Raw genomic sequence first — 23305 nt, 5'->3', positions numbered from 1 at the left:
TTTCACATCTGTAACCTTTCATCAGAACTGGGAAAAGTTAGAAATGTAATAGGTTCTAAGCAAATGAAAGTGGGGAGGGTTAGAAAAGGAACAAAAGGGAAGGTCTGTGATCGGCTGGAAGACAGATGCTGCCTGACCTGCTGAGTATTTCCAGTAACTAATGCTACTTTGTTAAATTTACTGCACCGCTCCCGTCGTCTCGTTCATAATTTTTCTGTATATCCTGTTTATTGCCTTTGACAATAGACAATACAACAACAGATGGTGCATTCTGCAGCCAATAGCTATGTTCTAATAAACATCAAAAGGTACTGATCCACCTTTTGAACAAAATGTTGTTACACTGTGACATTTGCTTCAGGAGATGAATTGGCTGAGTGATAATATTAGTTCCTTTGCATGAATAGGGTCAGAGTCCCAGTTAAAGGTCTGTTAAGTACTTTTCTACACAGTGCCAAAGTATAAGTAATTTTAGGAGAGATGCTTTTTAAAATAAAGTTGTGTGAAACTTGTCATTTACACAAGATTTTTTATTTCAAACTCATTGTGGAATAGAGACATAAACAATAGAATTGGGGGAAAGCTTATACACAAGGTAATCAGCAGAGTAAATAACGGATTTCTAGGTCAGAGTTCTTGAGACTGTTCTGAATTCTGTGTTCCCGTCATGTGTAAGGTTACATTGTCATGTGTAAGATCCTATGCCAATGATACCCATTGTGTGCTGCTTTTACTGCCAGCATGATTAGTATTCCTGACTGCTTCTTATTGGCCAACATCTTTTCATTTCTCTCAGTACAATTATCACCACAAGGTAGTCTCCATTCTTTTTAGCTACTTATCCAAACTATTGGAGTTTCCTTCTCTTTATCTGCATGATGTAGTTATTTAGTCTTGAATGTATTGTTTTTCTAGAATGGTTAAAAAAAAGTTCCTGATCCAGTAAGTTGACTAATGAAATGCAACTACATTTAGACTGACCACAAATGTGTCACTGCTATATGGTGGTTATTGGGCAGCCATAACCTGTCTGATACTGTGGATTTTTCTTAATACTTTCAATCATATTGTGGTTGTTTAGTGTAAAGTTGGTGTGCCTGCCCACAGCAGTGGAAGTTTTGAAGATGTGCTGAATTCTACTGCCAATGCCAGTGTTCAGGAATCAACTTCAGGAAATCATCTGACTGAAGACTTCGGAGCTTTTTAAAATCTTTCCTCTAATACTGGAAAGTTTCAATGTGTAAATCTTGGTGTTACTAGATTTTGTTTAAAATTCAGTAGATCTGTCTCCTGAGTATATTAGGGAAGACAACCTGGAAACAAAATAGTGGAAATTTTATCAATAGAAATTTGTTTTATGTACTTTTTTTTTGAATATTTCTCTAATTTTATAAATTGCTTATTCTGAATTTTTATTCTAAGCTCCATCTGTACTTGCATTACAACAGAGTTCATTGAGTTACAGAGTAAGTTCACATGCTTCTTCAACAAAACCTGTTTAAAGAGAAATTTTATAAACCACTGTTCTGAAGACTTAACATATTGTATTCCTTTTTGAGGTCTTGAGGGAAAAAAATGTTATTTCTTGGTACCAGCTCTATTTGCAATTTCTTGACTATGGTCATTAAGTCAAATGCTATAAAACAAAGTATTATAAGTTTGTTAAATGGATCCTACAAGAAACTGTTGACCAGTAACCTGTTAAAATAATTTGACATTGCATTACTACTATAAATTGGAAGCACTTTTAAGATATACATAACATCCAGATTATTCAATATTTCTAATGCAATATCAGCTTTACTACTTAATTATGCTAAAGCTTTACGTGGATTTGTTTTTACGGGGAGACCCAGGATGGACACTAGTTTATGTGGAGGTACAGATTAATTGATCAGCACTTGGTTACATTATATACTCTCGTCCAGTTTCTTAGTTGGAAGCTCACCAAGTGAAATTAAAAAGGGAACCTGTCGAGAAATGATTGCCTTACAAAAAAAACCAAAATGATAGCCATTCCAAAGATGCTATGAATTGAGAAATTTCCACTTATTTATTCAATTATTCTACTGCATAATAAACATTGAAAACGTCATGATCTGAAATCTCTGCATCTAGTGCCACTATTCCAAAATACATCACTAACATTGTCAAAATAGATTCCTCTACCCAGCCACCAAAAGAAGTAACTATACTTTGAAGATTTTAACTTATAAATTTAGAGCGAAGTGTTGACTAACTGACAGTTAATCCTTTCAGTACTGTGGGAAGGGGAGGAAGGGAAGGCTAACCCTTTCAGTACTTTCAGGTGGAAGGGCAGATGACTTGAAGTTTTCAAGCATATTTTATTTCTTAAAACCTGTCCAAAAACTTGAGGTTCTTCCTCCGCCCCGCCCCTCTTATTTGGTTTCATGAAAGTCACCAGTAGGCTAAATTTCCATGAGCACCAGTTGCCATCCTGTACCTCACCTAAGTGAGCATAATTTACATGTGACTGTTGGCAACTCTCTTTATTTGGTAGACCAATTACATAGCGATTCAGAACACTAACCATAGTTCTTCTCCAAAGGTATTGAAGCTAATTGTAGGGCCTCTGCTATTATCCTACCAGATGTTAAACTCAATGCTAATCTGAGACTTTCTTGGTCTGTATGCCTCACCAATTACCAGATAAACTCACTGAGCTATCAGCAGAGACTTGTACAAAGTTCGAATGCACATTTGTGAAGGATGGAGGAGAAACCAACCATACTTCTCAATAGTGTAATTAGAATAAACATTTTGAAAATATTTTTCCTTTTGGTACGGATGCTACTGTAGCCCTCAGGTTTTTTTCACCTGGCTGTTGATAAAATCTTATTCCCACTGGTAAACTGCAAAGATTGTATTTCTGGTACGCTACCTCAGAGCAGTAGTTACTCATCTTGCTATTGGAATTCAGCTTGATAATCATACAAATACCTGGAGATATTGATATTTCTATTTACTTGTGATTGACTTGAGTTTGCATTGTTTACAAAATGTCTTGTAACTGATCTGCTTTAATAGCTGCATACAAGTATTCAAATTATCCTTCTGAAATGTTTGTTTTTTTTGTGGAAATTGAAACTGTGCACATATAAAGGTGAACAATCTATTTGATAGTTGTATTAAAACATTTTATGGTCTGTCTAGCATTATTTTGTTAATTTCAAAGTTAACAAAACTTTCTAATTTTAACCAAATTTCATCATCTTTGACTTTTGGGGTTATTTTACACAAAGTAGTTCAATGAATTGAACAATGATTGTTGTTAACCACTCTCTAAGCACAATTACAAAATACAACCAGTTTTTAAATCAAATAAACATCAGCACCACAAGAAATTATGAAGATGGCAACTAACCCTATAAACGCAGGGTGGAAAAGCAGCAGTTTCTTTCAGCATTGGGTTTGAAGACTTTAGATATCAACTGCTTTACCTTTTTCTTTAATAACACACCTATTATTTGCACTGGGAATTATTCCTCTGTTCTCATCCTTCAAAGTGGGGAAACAGTATATATATATATATATATATATAATGTGTGGCTGTCTTAAATCTGAATTCTAACATATTCTCTTTAATGTTTTAAATACAGAAATTTCAGAATTATCAGTTGATGTGAATGAAAATGTATGCCTCATGCACTTGCTGAAAACTTTTTTTTTTACATATATATCTCATAAGCCATTGTACATTTTGATGGCACAGTGCTTACAAAAGCAGCACAATGTTACCATCGCTCAGTGGTAATACTCAGCTCCAAGTCAAAAGGTTATTGGTTCAAGATTCTCTCAGACTTGGGCATAAAATGTCACTGAACACTTAAAAAAAGACTTGTATTTATAAAGCACCTTTCGCAACCTCAGGATATCTCAAGGTGTTTTACAGCTGATGAAATACGTTTGATGTGTAATCACTATTACAACGTGGGAAACACAGCAGCCAATTCGCATGTAGCAAGATACCATATATAGTAATGAGATCATGACCAGATAGCCTGTTTTAGTGATGTTGGTTGAAGGATAAATAGTGGCCAGGATACCAGGGATAACTCCACTTCTCTTCAAAATAGTGCAATGAGATCTTTTATGCCCACCTGAGAGAGCAGACGGGTCCTCAGTTTAACATCTCAGCAGAAAGCTGTACTTCTGACACTGCAATATTCCCTCAGTGCTGCACTGGAGTATCAGCCTTGATTTTTGTGCTCAAGCCTCTGGAGTGGGATGCATTGCACTACTGAGGGAGTGCTGCAATGGTGGAGCTGTGATCAAGTGGACATAAAAGATCACACAGCACATTTTCAACGAAGAATGGTGAGTTCTAGCAGCATGCCAACCAACAGTCAGTCAGCCAGCATCACCAAAAAAAAAACAATCATTCATCTTGCAGTTTGTGGAGCTATGCCATGGATTAACTGGCTGTCATGTTTGCCTATAAAACAAGTGACTACAGTTCAAAAAGCAATTCACTGCCTATAAGGCACTTTGGGATATCCTGAGGATATGAAAGATGCAGTATAAATGCATGTTTATTCTTTATTGGTGTTGCACTAGAAACAATGTAACAATTTTCTTTGGTCTGAGTTCAGTCAGTAAATGAGGGAGTGATGTCTACTGGTTACCTGGTTGGAATTGTTACCCTTCCCTGTCCATAGCGGATAGCTGCTCTGGTTTCTCCTCCTGGGTATTGGATTGGGAGGGAGGAGGCTGTGAGCAAGTTTTCCTGATTGATTGGTGTTTCTGCAGTTCCATGTTACAAAATTTTCTCCTCTCCTCAAAACTGACTCACAACATTGTGATGCCAGCTTCAGAGCCAAGTTTGATCTCGTACTTGCTTGACAACCACAGTGGCCCTTGTGCATTTTCCAGCAAGGTCCATTAGATTGTGGTCTGGCACTAGGAGTCAGAGTTGATTTTTTTCCTGCCTAGGTAAGGTACCTCAATCAGGCACCCTGTGCTCCATTTTCAGGGCCCACCTCCTGTGCGCTGACAGGCCGCCAGCTTTTACTTGGCGACCTTTCCTGGTCCAGGACACCCATTTGCCATGCATAAAATCCATGCGGAGATGGGCGAAGGGCCTTGATTGGCAGCCCGTTTTTCGCTGCTCCCCCCAGCCCTAAGAACAGTGGGGCGGAGGCGGGAGCAGGTTGGGAGAGCCTCCCGCTCCATTTTACGCCACGATCCGGCTCGTTGGGGTGGTATAATATTCCGCCCCTAGTGTCTTTACAGGCTCATAAATGGGTGCCAAACACTTACACCCAAAATAAGTGAGAGACTACTTCCACATGCAAATTTTGGTGCTACACTGGTTGTCAGACCCTATTTCAAATTTTCAAGTACAAATGGACAGAGGCTGCTCCAAAATGGCGTGAAGCATTTTTGTGGGGTTAATACTACGCCCACTGGGGCTTTTACTGAAGCTTGTTCATGGAGACACCTGATTTTCAACCTCCTATTTCAGCGAGTGCTCACCGACTGTATTCCCAAGGAGGCCGGAATCTGAATCAGGCTTTGAGTAGAAAGGTTTGAACACCGCTGTCGAACCAGTGAGTTCACGCCCATTTCACCAGTATATTGAAAATGCCTTCTACTGTGAATAAAGAGATTGAATGTTTTTAGTTGGAAAAAGTAGCCTTCAGATTTTAAATTTTCACTTGTCCAAGGAAATACAAAACATTCTCCACATGCTGGAAAGACAATGTATAAAACACCAATACTTGGTTTTGTTCAGTCATGAATTTGCTTATTCAAAATGAAGAATGATACAGTTTTTAAAAAGCACATTTACTTGACTGCTTTAACAATGCTATCCTAGAGTTGGGTGTTCTGGGGCAATACATTGGGTTCACTCTCCCAAGCCGACTGTGTGTCTGAGGTGCTGGCTTTTGTTTGTCTGGAATTTCTTTCTGCATTTAAAGTTGCCACCAGTTGAAGAATTTCAGGGTGATGAAATTTTCCTGCAAGATACAAGTTCATATAAATGCAAAGCGGTAGCAATGAGAAAATGCCACTTATCAAACTAGTTATATAATGGTTTAGAATTTGATGCGATTATCTCATTTCTTTAGCAGAATATCTATTCACAAGAATAACTCAGTGGGATTTTCTGCCTCTATCTAGATTAAGATTACAAGGTGCAGACACTAGCCTTCAATGCTTGCTAACTTTTAAAGAACAATGTACCACAGTGGCTACAAATTAAAGCTTACAATTCAAAATTTAGAATGGGCTAAGCTACCTTAAATGCATACCAGCATGACTTGAAAATATTCTGCTACAGGGACAGGCTCCAGCAGTGTACCGACACACTGTGTCACAGAAGTGTGCGGCACTCATGTCTGTGCCTGCAATTCACTGAATGGGATCTACATTTCCATATTAGGGAACAAGTATATGCCTTTAAGTTTTTTTTAAAAAGGTGCTCTACTGTGTAATTATATCACAAAATAATAATTACTTAGGGGTTGCATCATTAACTAGTGTAGAAGTAATCCCTTATTGCTTAATACAGGACACGAATAACATTAACCTTTTGTTGAATCATAAAACTCCTGCAATCCACCAGGCTTTTGTTCGATCTCTTCATATTCAAAAGCTTGTATAATCATTTCAGACTGATCCAGTTCTTTCACATATTTGGCTTCAACACTTGACTGGTTCTCATATTCCTGTAAAAAGGTGCATTCAAATAAAAATACTTTCCACTGCTTTCACTAACTGAATATACTGCATGGGAAATGTAAGAGGGCATATACCAATGAATGAAATTTTGCACAATGCATCACAAGTGTTAACAGTCCTTTTACATCAAGCATAAGCACAGAATAAGTGATACCGGGCTGAATTTTCCCAGCCCATCGGAGACGGGCTGGGAGGCAGGAAGGCTGGCAATATAGTGGGGGAAGGCGTCGGGAGGGGAGCCCGAAGTCTTCCAGCTGCCATACCATATTGCCAGTGGCGGGACACATGGCAGCCTGGCTGCCCATTTGATGGCCAATTGAGCCAACTAAGGGCATTTTGCCCATGTTGGGAGAGCCCACTGCCATGTGGGAAGACTGCCAGATAAACCCTGGCGCCTACCAGTGAGTGCCAGGGTGGGAAGCCCTCTTATTGACATTCCATAGTCCACAGCGGGGCCCCCTGGCAGCAACAGCCACCCAACCCCACGCTGTACTATGACCCTACCCCTCGATTGCTGGGGCCTGCCTGACTGCAGATTCTCCCAACTCAACTCACTGGTCTGAGAGGGCAGCTCGCCATTGAAGCGCCCTCTCCCTGGAGCTGTAGCCTCAGCACTGGCCACTGCTACCAGCAGTACTGCTGAGCTGCCGGCCCTCTGATCGGCCTGCCCCCAAGAGCTGCCAGCTCACCATCCTTAATTGGATGGCGGCCCCGGCAATATGCTTCCTCAGGGTTGCATCACAGCAGCAGCAGAATTGTACTCAACCACAATCTGTAACCTCATGGCCCGGCATATCCCCCACTTCACCATTAGCATCAAACCAGGGGATTTTTTTTATTATTCATTTGTGGGATGTGGGTGTCACTGACCAGGTCAGGATTTATTGCCCATCACTAATTGCCCTTGAACTGAGTGGCTTGCTAGGCCATTTCAGAGGGCATTTAAGAGTCAACCACATTGCTGTGGGTCTGGAGTCACATGTAGGCCAGACCAGGTAAGAATGCCAGATTTCCTTCCCTAAAGGACAATAGTGAACCAGATGAGTTTTTACAACAATCGACCAACAATGGTTTCATGGTCACCGTTAGACTAGCTTTTTAATTCCAGATTTTATCAATTGAATTCAAATTTCACAATCTGCCATGGTGGGATTCAAACCTGTATCTCCAGAGCATTAGCCTGGGCTCTGGATTACTACTCCAGTGACATTACCACTACGCCACTGCCTCCTCATCAACCCTGGTTCAATGAAGAGTGCAGGAGGGCATGCCAGGAGCAGCACCAGGCATACCTCAAAAATGAGGTGTCAACCTGCTGAAGCTACAACCCAGGACTACTTGCATGCCAAACTGCATAATCAGTATGCGATAGACAGAACTAAGCAATCCCACAAACGGATCAGATGTTAGTTCTGCAGTCCTGCCACATCCAGTCTTGAATGGTGGTGAACAATTAATCAACTAACTGGAGGAGGTGGCTCCACAAATAGCCCCATCCTCAATGATGGGGGAGCCTAGCACATCAGTGCAAAAGATAAGGTTGAAGCATTTGCAACAATCTTCAGTCAGAAGTGCCGAGTGGATGATCCATCTCGGCCTCCTCCTGAGGTCCTCAGCATCACAGATGCCAGTCTTCAGGCAATCCAATTCACTCCACGTGATATCAAGAAATGACTGAAGGCACTGGATACTGCAAAGACTCTGGGCCCTGACAACATTCCCGCAATAGTACTGAAGACGTGCTCCAGAATTTGCCACAGCCCTAGCCAAGCTGTTTCAGTACAGCTACAACACTGGCATGTACCCGGCAATGTGGAAAATTGCCCAGGTTTGTCCTGTACACAAAAAGCAATTACCGCCCCATCAGTCTACTCCCAACAATCAGCAAAGTGATGGAAGGTGTCTTCGACAATGCTGTCAAGTGGCACATGCTCAGCAAATAGCCTGCTCACTGACTGTCAGTCTGGGTTCCACCAGGGCCATTCAGCTCCTGACCTCATTACAGCCTTGGTTCAAACATGGACAAGAGAGCTGAACTCAAGAGGTGAGGTGAGAGTGACTGCCCTTGACATCAAGGCAGCATTTAACCGAGTATGGCATCAAGGAGCCCGAGCAAAACTGGAGTCAATAGGAATCAGGGGGAAAACTTCCTGCTGGTTGGAGTCTTACCTAGCACAAAGGAAGATGGTTGTGGTTGTTGGAGGTCAATCATCTGAGCTCCAGGATGTCACTGCAGGAGTTCCTCAGGGTAGTGTCCTAGACCCAACCATCTTCAGCTGCTTCATCAATGACCTTCCTTCAATCATAAGGTCAGAAGTGGGGATGTGCACTGATGATTGCACAATGTTCAGCACCATTCGCAACTCCTCAGATACTGAAGCAGTCCATGTACAAATACAGTAAGACCTGGACAATATCTAGGCGTGGGCTGATAAGTGGCAAGTAACATTTCGCACCACACTAGTGCCAGGCAATGATTATCTCAAACAAGAGAGAATCTAACAAAAAGTGTTGGAAATGCTCAGCAGATCAGGCAGCATGTGTGGAGAGAGAAGCAGAGTTAACGCTTCAGGTCAGTGACCTTTCATCAGAACTGATGAAAGTTCTGATGAAGGGTCACTGACCTGAAACATAAACTCTGCTTCTCTCTCCACAGATGCTGCCTGACCTGCTGAGTATTTCCAGCACTTTTTGTTTTTATTTCAGATTTCCAGCATCTGCAGTATTTTGCTTTTAACCATCTCCTCTTGACATTCATTGGCATGGCCATCGATGAATTCCCCACTAAAATCCTGGGGGAGTCCACTGACCAGAAACAGAACTGGAGTAGCCATATAAATACCATGGCTACAAGAGAAGGTAAGATGCTAGGAATCCTGTGGCAAGTAGCTCACTTCCTGATTCCCCAAAGCCTGTCCACCAGCTACAAGGCACAAATCAGAAATGTGATGGAATATTCTCCAATTGCCTGGATGGATGCAGCTCCAATAACACTCAAGAAGCTCGACACCATCCAGGACAAGGCAGCCCGCTTGATTGTTTGTGAATGGGGTGCCATTCACTCCCTCCATCACCAACGCATGGTGGCAGCAGTGTACACCATCTACAAGATGCACTGCAGTAACGCACCAAGGCACCTTTGACAGCACATTGCAAATCCGTGACCTCTACCACCTTAAAGGACAAGGGCAACAGATGCACGGGAACACCACCACCTGCAAGTTCCTCTCCAAGCCACACACCATCCTGACTTGCAACTATATTGCCATTCCTTCACTGTCACTGGGTCAAAAACCTGGACTCCCTAACAGCACTGTGTGTGTACCTATACCGCATGGACTGTAGCAATTTTAAGAAGACGGCTCACCACCACCTTCAAGGGCAATTAGGAATGAGTAACAATTGCTGGCCTTGACAGTGACCCCCATGAATGAATAACAATCAAACTACTAAACCTCTTGGCTCCACATGAGACCTTGTTCCTAGCAAATTGATCAGTGTCTCCAAACTCTTCCTGGTACCATTGATCAAGTCATAGACTCACAAACATCTTGTACAACTGTAACATTTGGCATGACCACCTCCAGCTCTACAGTACTCCACCTCAGTTCAAGCCCCCTACTCAAAGCCTGTAGCTCACTGTTAGTATCCCTGTTAACCACATAATTAGGGCCCCACCAAATTCATAGTCGTGAAAAATGTGTCATGGACCGTGAAATCTCGGGTCCTCCATGAAATTGGCTATTTTGCAAACTTTGTGCATTTTAGAGATCACCTCACTGATTGCACTGTAAGCCCTCACTCATGTACCAGTTTTGAGAGAAACAGTCTCAAGTATCAGCAGACAAATGAGAATGCCAGAAGGAGCAAATCAAAAACGGCCACAAACATTACTGCAGCACATTAAGTGAAAGAATTTGGAAGCCAAATTCTGCATGTCGATTGTGGTATACCGTTTTGTTGGATCACACATGGTGGGCAACAGTTCAGCGCCACTTAGAGTCCGAAAGCCATCGCAGCAGAAAAAGAGAGAATCTCACTGCTGTAAAATGAACACACACACAAAAAAAAAAACAAGCAACGATTTCATCTCTTTTTAAGAAATTGATAGAGAGCTCAGAAAGTCGTCAGTTGGTTACAATGGAACTTGTGGATGCTTTTGCAAGTACCAACATACCATTGGAAAAACTTGATCACCCAAAACTGCGGGTAGGCATTCAACGTAATGAGCAAAATGGTGGTTGCTTGCCAAGTGCAAATCAACTATGACAGGACTACCTACTGAAGGATTTTGTTGCACGTTGTGAGATGAAGTCTCAGATTAATGCACACAAGTCTTTTGCAATTATGTGTAATGAGTACACTGATGAGCAAGACAACCATGTGCTGCATGTTTTGTTTGATTTTAAGTCTGGTAAGGCCAAAGATGTAGAGTCAGGAAAGCTAACAGTACTTGCAGACTGTCTACACGTAGAAGCTGTTAATTACAGAACAGTTTCCCAAGCGATAATCAAAACCGTTTAAAATATGATGTTGATTTCAAAGTGTCTGCTTTCATTCGTGACAATGCAACTTGCATGACAAAATCTTTCAAATCTGTCCTCCAAGGTGTAATGCCTAATGCAGTCCATATTACATGTAATGCACATATAATTTCTCTTGACAGTGAGCTGTGGAAAAGCGAGTTTGGTAAAGTCAACAAAACTGGTCAGCTACATTAAAAAGATCTTCAAACACTGCCCTAGTGTTATGATCCTGTAGGTTTTTTTTCTGGGAAAAATGCAGTGTGCCTTTAAGGCTAGAAAAAGAGCCGTACTGCTTTAAGGCAACAGGCTCTAAAGACTCAGTCAAAGAATGCATTCTCATTGCCTTGGATACAGCCACTCGACAGAGCATCAAAAGATACATTTGTTACAATTTAATTTTGAACTGGCTTATAGTGCAAACAACCTATTCTAACAGAAAACACAGACAGCTGTGTCTTAGCACCTGAAAGAAGTACTCAGCCAATTTAAACTGAAGGAAGAGAATTTAGTCTTTATTTATTATTCTCTCAAAATTCTAAAAAGTCAAGCAAAAAACAGAGATCTCTGATAATTTAAACTGAAGGAAGGGACGTTTGACTGTGACAATCTTTTATCTCTCAAAAATTCTAAAGCCAGATTGATTCTATTGAAAGTGGTTGTGAGTAGTTGATCTACTGTGATCATTGCTGGAAGAAAGTTTGAAACTTCGGGTGTTGGACTGTTTTCCTTTCCTCATCGGACCCTGGAAGATTGCGCGTGGACTTTAATCAGAGCTTTCTAAACAATGCTCAGCTTAATGAGGAGGTTCAGTTTGTTGCCAAGAATGCTACACATCTGATGGATTAAATCACTTGGTTTGAATCTCGACACGTCACAATCCACAAAGCTTACAATAAAGTAATGGATGTACTGTTCTGGGCTGAAGCACAGTCAAACAAACACTCTGATGATGCTGAATTAAATGCCTCTGCTTAGCAGGTGCTTTCTTGCATGGCAAAAAAGCTCAAACAAAATTACTGCTATGGAGCAGAGTCAAGCAGTGAAGGAAAAAGCAGCTGAGGTGTCAACAACTTTCTGCGGCATTCCTGAAAGCTTTGACCCTGCACAAATAGACCTGTAGATGTTAGATTTAAACTGTTTTGATGAGATTCCTGGCTTTGACAAGAACTGTAGGCTGGAGATTCTTGCTTATAAAAGCATTGCAAAAGAAGCAGATTGTATTTTGCCTGTGCTGCAGTTTTGGAGCACTGGAATACAGAATCCCCAGCTTGCAAGGCTAGCACAGCACTGCCTGACAATTCCAACAAACTCTGAACGTGGAGAGAGCTGTGTCCAAACAAACACAGACAGGTGTTCATAGCACAGAGACAGGAAATGAAGAAATAGTTGCAAGTTGCTCCATGCTCACATTCAACCACTGACTTCAGTGAATCAAGAATGTGACCTTTTTAATCAGCTTTTTACAATAGTTTTTGAATACACAATAAATGCCATTTGAAACCAGAAACTACCCTTGCCTTTTTTTGTTTTAAATAAATCATTTTCATGGTTTGTTGCGACACCACAAAATTTCTGATATAAATACGTGAAATTCACGATTCCTAAAATGCTGTGACCATGAAATTTGTAAAATTTGATAGGGCCTTATGCATAATCAAAACCGTACAATACAAGTCATAGGAGGCAATGATCCAACTTTATAGTACTGTCCAGACCACACCTTGAATACTATGTCCGGCTCTGGTCGCCAAGAAATGAGAGACATTCAAGAGCTGGAGACAATGCAAAGAAGTGGCATAAGTGTGAAATATTCCAGTAATCCAGTGTTCCAGGTCAAGAGTCTCTGTTTGCTTCCTGGATCTCATATTTACATGGATATGGGTCAGGTTAAAGACACACGCTGGTTTGTAGGATATGCAGGATCTATTTACTTCCTTTTTTAAAAAAAGTAATAACTAGTACAATACTTCGCGAAAGCAGCCTATTGAGAAAACCTCTATTATCAAAGGAGGCCATTCAGCCCATTATGCCTATATTTAAAATCATAAATACAAAAACGGTTTTATATTATTCAATCCACAGCTCACCTCCCAAAGGTCCAGCATCTCTTTACCAACATCATCACTTAATAGTCCAGTTAAATGTTTCATAGCTTCCTGCAGGAAAGGAGAGCATTTTTGCATCAAGGCACATTTGCCAAAGGAGGCAAGAACTTACATTTATAAACAATGTTCTTCAGCAGGATAGGGAGTAAAGAGCGTTAACCATTTTCCCTTTGGGAATGGTGGACGCTTTGATTTCTGCCAATGTTCTGTTTTAATTTCAGATGCTCTACATTTTCAGATGACTATTTTTTCTAATTTTCTCACCTGATGCATTTGTGTGAGCCCCTGTTGTGTTTTTCTGCCTACGAATATTTGCACATTCTTTTGTCCTTTTTATGTCTCTCTATCTCCTTACTGATGATCCTTATATCATCGAACAGTTTTCTGTTAAACAATTTGCAGATCAACCAACCAATTTAATCCACCTTGGTGATTGGCTTATTGGTTTCTATGCACTCTCTTTTTCTATTTTCCAACTTTATTAAAACGCCTACTTATACTCTACTGCTGTTTGGGAGCAGAGACAGGACAACCAGAGTCTGGTGGGAAGATTGTCAGGGTGTGGGAGTACTGGCGGAAAGAAATCCTGGGCTGTGGGAGCACTGAAGAGAAGAATAGCCAGGTGTGGTAATGGTGGGAATGTAATCTGGAAGCATGTAAGCAGTGCGATGCAGAATGTGGGATCTTTGAACAGACTTGCTGGGTGTGGGAGAATGGACATGGAACCCGGGGTTGGGAATAGTGGGAGGAAGATTGTGGGCTGTTGCTGAGAAAAACACATCAAAAGAGGCTTTCTCTGGGGAGAAAGGGAAAGTATGTAGCTCAGGATGAGGGGGAGCTTGTGGGGAGGAAAAAGTGACATGGGGCAACAAGAGCAAGCAGTAAAGGTACAGTTTCTCAGGGCAAGTCCTTCACTCCCCAGAAGTGAAGTGCTTGTGCCAGTACAAAGCAGGGAAGCCTCCAATATTTAAAATATAGAATCATACAATGTGTACAGCACAGAAGGAGGCGATTCCGACTGCCAGGTCCATGCCAGCTCTCTGCAAGTGCAACTCAGCTAGTCCCACTCTCCAGCCTTTTTCCCCATAGCCCTGAAAATTTTTCAATTATCCAATTCCCTTTTGAAAGTCACAATTGAATTTTCCTCCACCACACTTTCAGGCAGTGTATACAGATGCAGAATGCTGTGGGAAGCCTGCTGTAGTTCCAGCCCCTGCCTCGAATCTCAGTGTACACTGAAAAATGCCATGTCCCAAACTGTTACCAGTTTAAAGTTCTTTTAAAAGCAAGATAAGGACTTGTGCAGACCCCATCCGGAGTACTGCATTCAGTGTTGGGCAACAAACCTCAAAAGATATACTGGCCCGGGAAGGGGTACAGCACAGACCCACCAGAATAATACCTGGGCTTAAAGGGTTAGCATTATGAGGACAGGTTGCATAAACTTGACTTGTACTCCTTGGAGTTTGGCAGGTTGAGGTAATTAAAATGATAAAAAGCATTTGATAGTATCTCTGTATCTACCCTATCTCCTCCAGTAGGAAAACCAAGAACAAGTGGGCATAATCTTAAGATTAGATTGTTCAGAAGCGAAATCAGGAAGCACTTTTTCCACACAAAGTTGTGACATCTGAAACTCTTTTCCCCCAAAAGATGTTGAGCCACATAACACTGGCAATTTCACTCCCTTTGGAGGGAGAAAAGAGAGCAATAAGAATATGAAATCAGTTCAAACAGAAAGTGCTGGAAATACTCAGCAGGTCTGGCAACATCTGTGGAGAGAGAAACAGAGTTAACGTTTCAGGTATGTGACCTTTCATCAGAACTGGTAACGCTTAGAAAGGTCTAATTCACCACCCTGCTCTCATGCCCACATTTCTGTCCTCGGCCTGCTGCAGTGTTCTAGTGAAGCTCAATGCAAGCTCAAGGAACAGCACCTTATCTTCCGATTAGGTACTCTACAGCCCTCTGGACTCAACATTGAGCTCAACAATTGCAGACCATCACAGCTATTTTGATTTTTTTTTTAAAACCATGTAGTCTCAAACTTGTTTTTCATGTTTTTGCTTTCAGACAAAGCTGTTCATTATTCTTCCATTTACACTCTCTCTGGACAAACGCTTGGTCTTTTACTACGGCTATTACTACTACATTTGTTTCATGAAATCTTTGTCATTTAATCTCTCCTGCCCTCCGTCCTATCACAGACCTTCCCTTCTGTTCTTCTTCGCCTCCCTGCAGCACCCCACCCCCCCACCCCACTTCATCTGCTCAAAGCCCAATACATTTCTAACCTGTGCCAATTCTGATGAAAGTCACACACCTGAAACGATAACGGTTTCTCTCTCCACAGACCTGCTGTGTATTTCCAGCACTTTGTTTTTATTTCAGGATTTCCAGCATTCACAGTATTTTGCTTTTAATGAAATCAGTTCAAGTTCAGTTTTGAAAATAGTCCAACAATTTTAGTGCGATCTAATAGTATGCTTTTTGTGTAATGTGGAAATACTCCATACTCAATACATGAACCCCAGAATAAGAAATTCCACCAGTACCCCGAAATATCCACTTGGGGAATTCAACAGAGGAAGTCATTATCGAAACCTACTTCTTCTCGCCTGTGCTTTTCCTCTTTACTGATGTTATCTGCTGGCGCTATATCACCTACGATGCATTCTGCCATATCATGAACCAGGGCTAATTTTATGCATCTGTAAAGGAAAAGCACATTATTCTAACTAGAATGGAGAAAAGAAAATCTATGTTTAAGTTTTGCCATCCAAGTAAATAGTCAAACAGGCCTCTTTGCTCTCTTGAGCAGGCTGCCAAAGTTCAAGTTCCTCTTTATGGTCCTCAACGCAAATTAGATTTTACAAAACTAGCAATATATAAATTACAGAATTACAAAATAAATTATAAAGAACATTTTCATGAGCAATTTCATTGTAAAGTTTCACTGCTTTCATTTTAAAACAGGTCCAACTGGTACTCTTGTAAAGGACTCTGTAAAACCCTGGCTGTCTAAAGAGATTTCACAGAGATAGTCGAAAGGAAATATTATTTCACTGATGTCAGGAAAGACAACATCCTCCTTGAGCACATCTACTAGTGGTCATTAAGTCACACAGCATTTTGCATACAAACTAATGGGAGCCATATTTATCTTAGTACACCAATCACTGCTACATTTCACTGCATCCTAGCTATTCAGCACAGACTGTTTTACAAAGGGAAAGGTATTTCCAATTTATATGTATTCAGAGTAATTATCACTCAGTCGTGGCTAGCGTAAGGGTACTTTCATCCTGTTTCATAAATATTGGTTACCAGAGCCTGGGTGTACAGTTTAACAGCATGTCAGAATCATCAGACTGAACTGTTTGTGAAAAGGTAGGGGGAAAAAAAACAATTGTTTTAACCTCAATTCACAAAACTTTTAATTTTAATCTCTTAAAAACTAATTTAGCTGTGATTTATGTCAGTCATTTGATAAACACTGAATTTATAAAAACAGAAAATTGAAGGCTATTATGAACTAATTTAAATAAACTTTAAACTCCATACTGATAATGCATTCAGTTTAAACAAATGATGTATTAAGGAGATTTTTCTGATGTACTGCACCTGTCTTTGTTGAGTTTTTGATCTTCAGTTAAAAATGCCATAACAGCCATCCTGTACATGTGATCTGACACGCTCTCTGGCTTTTTCACATTTCTATATACCCAACCTGTTCGGGGTACTCTCTTCAAAAACAAAAAAAATAGACAATTATGCACTTTAAGACTTCTAATGCATTTCGTTATATTAATTTGCATTCCCCTTACCTCTATAAAATTACTCAAATGGCTCATAATACTGGTGATTCCTTGTACTAAAGTTTACATGAGGTATGCAGGTGGAGCCCAAACTAATCTGATCTATTTCCAATAATCAACTTATTTTTAATGATATGAAACTTTAAATTATACAATATTTTCATAGATAATTTTAAATATTATGGGGTGAATTTCCCACGGGGAGTTCCTACTCAACCACAGTAACTTCAGTGGATGAGTTATGGAAATCCTAGTAACGAGAAGTATATTTCACTTTGTTTAAATAAATGATGCATTGAATACAATTTCTGAGGGACTGCACTTGTTGTCATTGATCTTCAGTTAAGAATGCCGTTTCAGCCATACTGTACATGTGGAACTTCACTGTCCAATATGTTTTTCATTTACAATTAATAGTTACCCACAAACAGAAATTGGAATTGTACACATGCGTTTAAATTTACTAGTCTCGATAACAAACTACCTAGTATAAACCAGCAGTAAAATCTTTGTACCATCTATATCTCAACTGCTGTACACTGAACTTTAAAACCACCTGGAAATTTAAGAAAAAACATGTAACCTTTTTAAATGTTAGCAGAAAGCTGGCTGTCCCTTTGAATTTTTTTATGTTAACATTCAATTCCAACCAGTATTTGGATACCTCTGAATATAAGGGCAGCACAGTGGTGCAGTGGTTAGCACTGCAGCCTCACAGCTCCAGCGACCCGAGTTCAGTTCTGGGTACTGCCTGTGCGGAGTTTGCAAGTTCTCCCTGTGATCGCGTGGGTTTCCACCGGGTGCTCCGGTTTCCTCCAACAGCCAAAGACTTGCAGGTTGATAGGTAAATTGCCCCTAGTGTAGGTAGGAGAATGGGGGGGATGTGGTAGGGAATATGGGATTAATATCTCTTTGGCCTCCTTGTCTCGAGAGACAATGGGTAAGCGCCTGGAGGTGGTCAGTGGTTTGTGAAGCAGCGCCTGGAGTGGCTATAAAGGCCAATTCTAGAGTGACAGACTCTTCCACAGGTGCTGCAGAAAAATTTGTTTGTCAGGGCTGTTACACAGTTGGCTCTCCCCTTGCACTTCTGTCTTTTTTCCTGCCAACTGCTAAGTCTCTTCGACTTGCCACACTTTAGCCCCGCCTTTATGGCTGCCTGCCAGCTCTGGCGATCGCTGGCAACTGACTCCCACGACTTGTGATCAATGTCACAGGACTTCATGTCGCGTTTGCAGACGTCTTTGAAGCGGAGACATGGACGGCCGGTGGGTCTCATACCAGTGGCGAGCTCACTGTACAATGTGTCTTTGGGGATCCTGCCATCTTCCATGCGGCTCACATGGCCAAGCCATCTCAAGCGCCGCTGACTCAGTAGTGTGTATAAGCTGGGGATGTTGGCCGCCTCGAGGACTTCTGTGTTGGAGATACGGTCCTGCCACCTGATGCAATGGATTCTCCAGAGGCAGCGAAGATGGAATGAATTGAGATGTCGCTCTTGGCTGACATACGTTGTCCAGGCCTCGCTGCCATAGAGCAAGGTACTGAGGATTAATGTAGGATTAGTATAAATGGGTGGTTGTTGGTCGGCACAGACTCGGTGGGCCGAAGGGCCTGTTTCAGTGCTGTATCTCTAAATAAATTTTAAAAATAAAAATAACTGCACACGTCCATGCAGGCAAATACAGGGGTTTACTTGACTTGAATAATGCTGCCAGTTCTGCATTACTGTAAGCAGATACAAATCTCAAACTAGGATCTGTTGTATCATAATGAGATTATTCATTGGTTTAAGAACTATTTCTAAATGGTGACATGTATTATATATCAACTTAGAGTGTACAACCAACAGATACTACATATATTGAGGATATTCATCCAATTCCAGGAGGCAAAATTGAATTTTTTAAAGCTGGATTGGTATTAAAATATAAAATAAAAATGTCACCATTGCATTTGTTTAATTAGTTCAAAGCATGGACCTATTGGGCCAAATGCCCTATTTTTGTGCTGTAAATTCTACATAATATCCTTCCTACTGTGTCAGAAAATAAACAGCTCAATAAATGTGAGCAGGCTTGCAGTCAGAGTGATGTGACTGTGTAAGATAAGATGTCAATCCTGTTGTAGTACATATGGGTGCATATTTCTGATAGTGACTCCTTAGACACTGAACACTTCAGTTGCACCATCAAGGAGCAGGCTGGAAGCCAAGTAACTTCCCCATCAAATGGGCTGGGGGAGCAGCAGGTGTGGAAATCAGGGGATGTTCAATTGCGCCTCCTAGTGGACTAGTGAAGAAACAGAAGCAGAAGACCAGGAGCAAGTTAGATATGCAGCAAGGTGGACTTGGGAGGAAGAGATGAAAATGAGGAATAATTAGCCCAATCATCTCTAAGTCCTTGCCTTGATAAGGCCTTACTTGCTTTGATTTATCGATCAGTAAAACTTTTTATTTTAAATTAATGCAGCGGATGTTGTTTATATGGATTTTTAAAAAGCATTTGATAAGGTACCACATAAAAGGCGGGTTAACAAAATTGAGGCTCATGGAATAGGAGAGTCATTGTTCAACTGGATTAAAAAAATGGCTTAAGGACAGAAAACAGCAAGTCATAGTGAATGGTTATTTTTCAAACTGGAGGATGGTACACGGTGATGTTCCCAACGAGCAATGTTGGGGCCACTGCTTTTTTTGCTAGATATGTGACTTGGATCTTGGAATACAAAGTAGAACCTCAAAATTTGCCGATTACACCAAACTCGAATGTGTGGCAAACACTAAGGATTATATAAACCACCTGCAATAGGACACATATAGGCTAGCAGATTGGGCAGACAGGTGGCAGATGGAATTTAATACTGAAAAGTGTGAGGTTATGTATTTTGGCAGAAGGAGTAGGGAGAGGCAATATATACTTAATGGCACTGTTCTAAAGAGTGTGCAGGAACAGGGAGACCTGGGAGTACACGTGCATTGATCTTTGATGGTGGCGGGACATATTGAGAGAGTGGTTAGTAATGCATATGGGATCTTGAGCTTCATAGAGGCATTGAGTGCAAAAGCAGGGAAGTTATGCTGAACCTTTAGAAAGCTCTGGTTAGGCCCCAGCTGGATTATTGTCTAGTTCTGGTCACCACACTTCAGTAAGTTTGAGAGGGTCCTTGAGAGAGTGCAGAGGAGATTAATGAGAATGGTTCCAGGGATGGAGGATTTTAGTTACAAGGTTATGTTGGAAAAGCTGGGTTTGTTCTCAGAGCAAAGGAAATTGAGGGGAGATTTAATTGGGGTGTCAGTTGCCGGTGATCGCCAGAGCTGGCGGGCAGCCATAAAGGCGGGGCTAAAGTGTGGCGAGTCAAAGAGACTTAGCAGTTGGCAGGAAAAAAGACAAAAGCGCAAGGAGAGAGCCAACTGTGTAACAGCCCAGACAAACAAATTTTTCTGCAGCACCTGTGGAAGAGCCTGTCACTCTAGAATTGGCCTTTATAGCCACTCCAGGCGCTGCTCCACACACCACTGACCACCTCCAGGCACTTACCCATTGTCTCTCGAGATAAGGAGGCCAAAGAAGTACAAGATTATGACAGGCTTAGATAAGTTAGACAAGGAAAAACTGTTCCCAAGAACTAATGGTACAAGGACTAGGAGACACAGATAGGAGGTTTTGGGCAAGAGATACAGGGGTAATATGAGGAAGAACTTTTCTACCCAGCTGGTGGAATCGCTGACAGAAGTGTGGTGGAAGCAGAGATAATCAATGACTTCAAAAGGAAATAGGATGACCACTTGAAGGAAAATGCAACAATCTGATTGGTTTACCTCACAGCAGCATGAAGGAAACCACAGCCTTTCTCAAGTAACAGCTTATTTTTATTGAAGACTGCTGTAAGATTTCCTCTCATTTGACGTGTTTGCTTGAGGTCAAATCAGGGGAAATGGATATTTATTAATTCATTCATGTACACATGAATTTGTTACAACTGAGATGATTGAGGTGATTTGCTGGAGGTATTAAAAATTATGTTCGGATGAGTCAGAACAGATAAACAAAGGGACCAAGAATGAGGGGACATAGATTAAATGTAAGAGATTTAAGACAAAAAAAAATTACATTGATTGTTGAGGTTGTGGAATGCACGTCCTGAGTTTTTGAAGCAGAGACCACGTCAACATTTAACAATAGGTTAGAAAGGGTGTTGAAAGAAAGAAAGATAAAGGGATATGGTAACAAGGTGGAACATAAGATTAGGGTAAATGCTCATGTAAAAGTAGTAAAGAACTTCCATTTAAATTGAATCTTTCATGACCCCAGGATGTCCCAAAGCATTTTAAGGCCAATTAAGTACATTGGAAGTGTAGTCGCTGCTGTAGGGAAAAGCATCAGCCAATCCGCATACAGCACGTCCCCACAAACAGCAATAAAATATGTGACTAAATCATCTGTTTTTATATGTGTTGGTTGAGGGATAATGTTGGCCATGACACTTGGAGAACTCCCCTGTTCTTCAAATAGAGCCATAAGATCTTTTACATCCAACTGCAAAAACTGAGGTTCCGCCTCCCCTTTAACATTTCATCCCAATAACAGCACCTCCAATAGTGCAGCCTTCCCTTGGTACTATACTGAAGTCTCAAACCAGAATTTTATCCTCAAGTCTCTAGTAGATTTTGAACCTATGAGGTGGAACAGCGATCACCATGTAGAGGATAAGCACCAAACCACGCTAGTTGGGCTGAATGACCTATTTCCGTGGTAAAATTGCTATTTAATTCTCTGCAGGATCAACATCAAAAAACAAGATCCTTTGAATTAATCTTTTGGATGAGACATTAAATCGGAGGTGCGATCTGCCCTCTCAGGTGAATGTGTTAGGTCCCAATGACACTATTTCAAAGAACAAGGGAGTTTATCGCTGGCGTCCTGGCCAATATTTATCCCTCAATGAACATTATGAAAACTGATTATCTGGTCATTATCACATGGCTATTTGCATGAGCTTGCTGTGCACAAACTGGCTGCCGCATTTCCTAAATTACAGCACTGTCTACACTCCATTGGCTGTAAAGCGCTTTGGGACATCCTGCTGTTGTGAAAGGTGCTATCTAAATGCAAGTCTTTGTTGAAATGAAGCCGGGTATTGACAGCTCTGTAGGCGCTGTCATTACTGAGCGAGACGGCAGGGGGCACTCCCGGTACCAATGAAGCAGAATTCTTCTTTGGAACGTTATGTGAACCGGGTAAACAATGGAAAACGTTCCATTTATCAAAACACAGCAGCGCGAGCTCCTGCCCAGCCTCTCCCTGTCTGCAGCTGAAGCCGCTGCCATCTTGGCCACTAGAACACATCGGTAAATTGTGTGCAGTGAAATGCACATTTGTAACAGGTGCTTTTTGCCCCCCAACGGCTCTCACCTTCAGCTGTCCCATGCAGTGGATGAACTGAAGCAAATTCTTCCCATTCCCGGGCCCCCCACATGCGGCCATCGCCTCGGAGACGGAAGTGACGTTCAGTCCCCAGGGCAGCGCGCGTGTTGGTTGTTTTAGTTTTGCTTAATGAGGTGAAAGCGTCATGAATTACTGCAGCCAGCCAGAGAGTTAAAATAGAGTGCAGAGAGAAAAAAAATCAAACGGCTTACTTGAAGCTCTAAAACCCGGCAGGGATAGCAAAGAGTGTTGGTGTATTGTTAGCAATATGCCGCTAAACGGCCTCCAGCTCGTGCAGGAGAGTTGGCAACTAGCGTGGACATCTGCAATGTTATTACATTTAGTTTGTAAAGGTTGGACCTCCTGCAGTTGAGCAGCTTTGCAGGTGGTATTGTACCAGCTGCTGTTGTGAGAAGTTCCAAGAACCAGCAGAGCACCCGGGGAAGGGGAAACTAGAAGGTGGGGGAGGAACTAGGATTCTACCAAAAATTAATAGAAACTGACTGAAATTGCACCAATAACTAATATGAGTACCACTCAAAGTCCTTCTAAGACCAATAGTAATACAATAACTCACTCAGCCTATATGGTTGATTAGCATCCTTCCATCTCCAAAGATAACAACACACAACAAACAATCCATTCAGGTGGGGTAAATTCTCTTGGTGCACTTTTGCTGATGGCTGTGAAGGCCAATCCTTGAGAGGTAGGTTCTGCCAGAAGAGCCA

The 23305-nt window shown here is 41.4% G+C and overlaps 2 protein-coding genes across 4 annotated transcripts in view; one reads left to right on the top strand and one right to left on the bottom strand.

Moving 5' to 3' along the window:
- The window catches only part of tpd52l1 (tpd52 like 1), a 41357-nt gene extending 39948 nt beyond the window's left edge, over positions 1 to 1409 (top strand). For all 3 annotated transcript variants that reach the window (XM_068025358.1, XM_068025357.1, XM_068025339.1), the window contains one exon: positions 1082 to 1409. In XM_068025358.1, the coding sequence (XP_067881459.1) occupies positions 1082 to 1207 (126 nt within the window). In that variant the 3' untranslated portion in view covers positions 1208 to 1409. The remainder of the gene's footprint in view (positions 1 to 1081) is intronic.
- A 4227-nt stretch (positions 1410 to 5636) lies between these two features.
- On the bottom strand, positions 5637 to 22660 carry hddc2 (HD domain containing 2). The gene is made up of 6 exons (XM_068025330.1): positions 22566 to 22660; positions 16961 to 17082; positions 15945 to 16047; positions 13319 to 13387; positions 6554 to 6692; positions 5637 to 5981 (listed from the first exon to the last, which is right to left on the bottom strand). The coding sequence occupies exons 1-6, from the start codon at positions 22635 to 22637 to the stop codon at positions 5836 to 5838; spliced, it is 651 nt and encodes a 216-aa protein (XP_067881431.1). The 5' UTR covers positions 22638 to 22660; the 3' UTR covers positions 5637 to 5835.
- Positions 22661 to 23305: the final 645 nt, after the last annotated feature.

Source organism: Heterodontus francisci, chromosome 3 (genome assembly GCF_036365525.1).
Source record: "Heterodontus francisci isolate sHetFra1 chromosome 3, sHetFra1.hap1, whole genome shotgun sequence".
Taxonomy (NCBI): Eukaryota; Metazoa; Chordata; class Chondrichthyes; order Heterodontiformes; family Heterodontidae; genus Heterodontus; species Heterodontus francisci.
The sequence above is the reverse complement of the archived record's forward strand: the minus strand, read 5'-3'. Positions and strand labels throughout refer to the sequence as shown.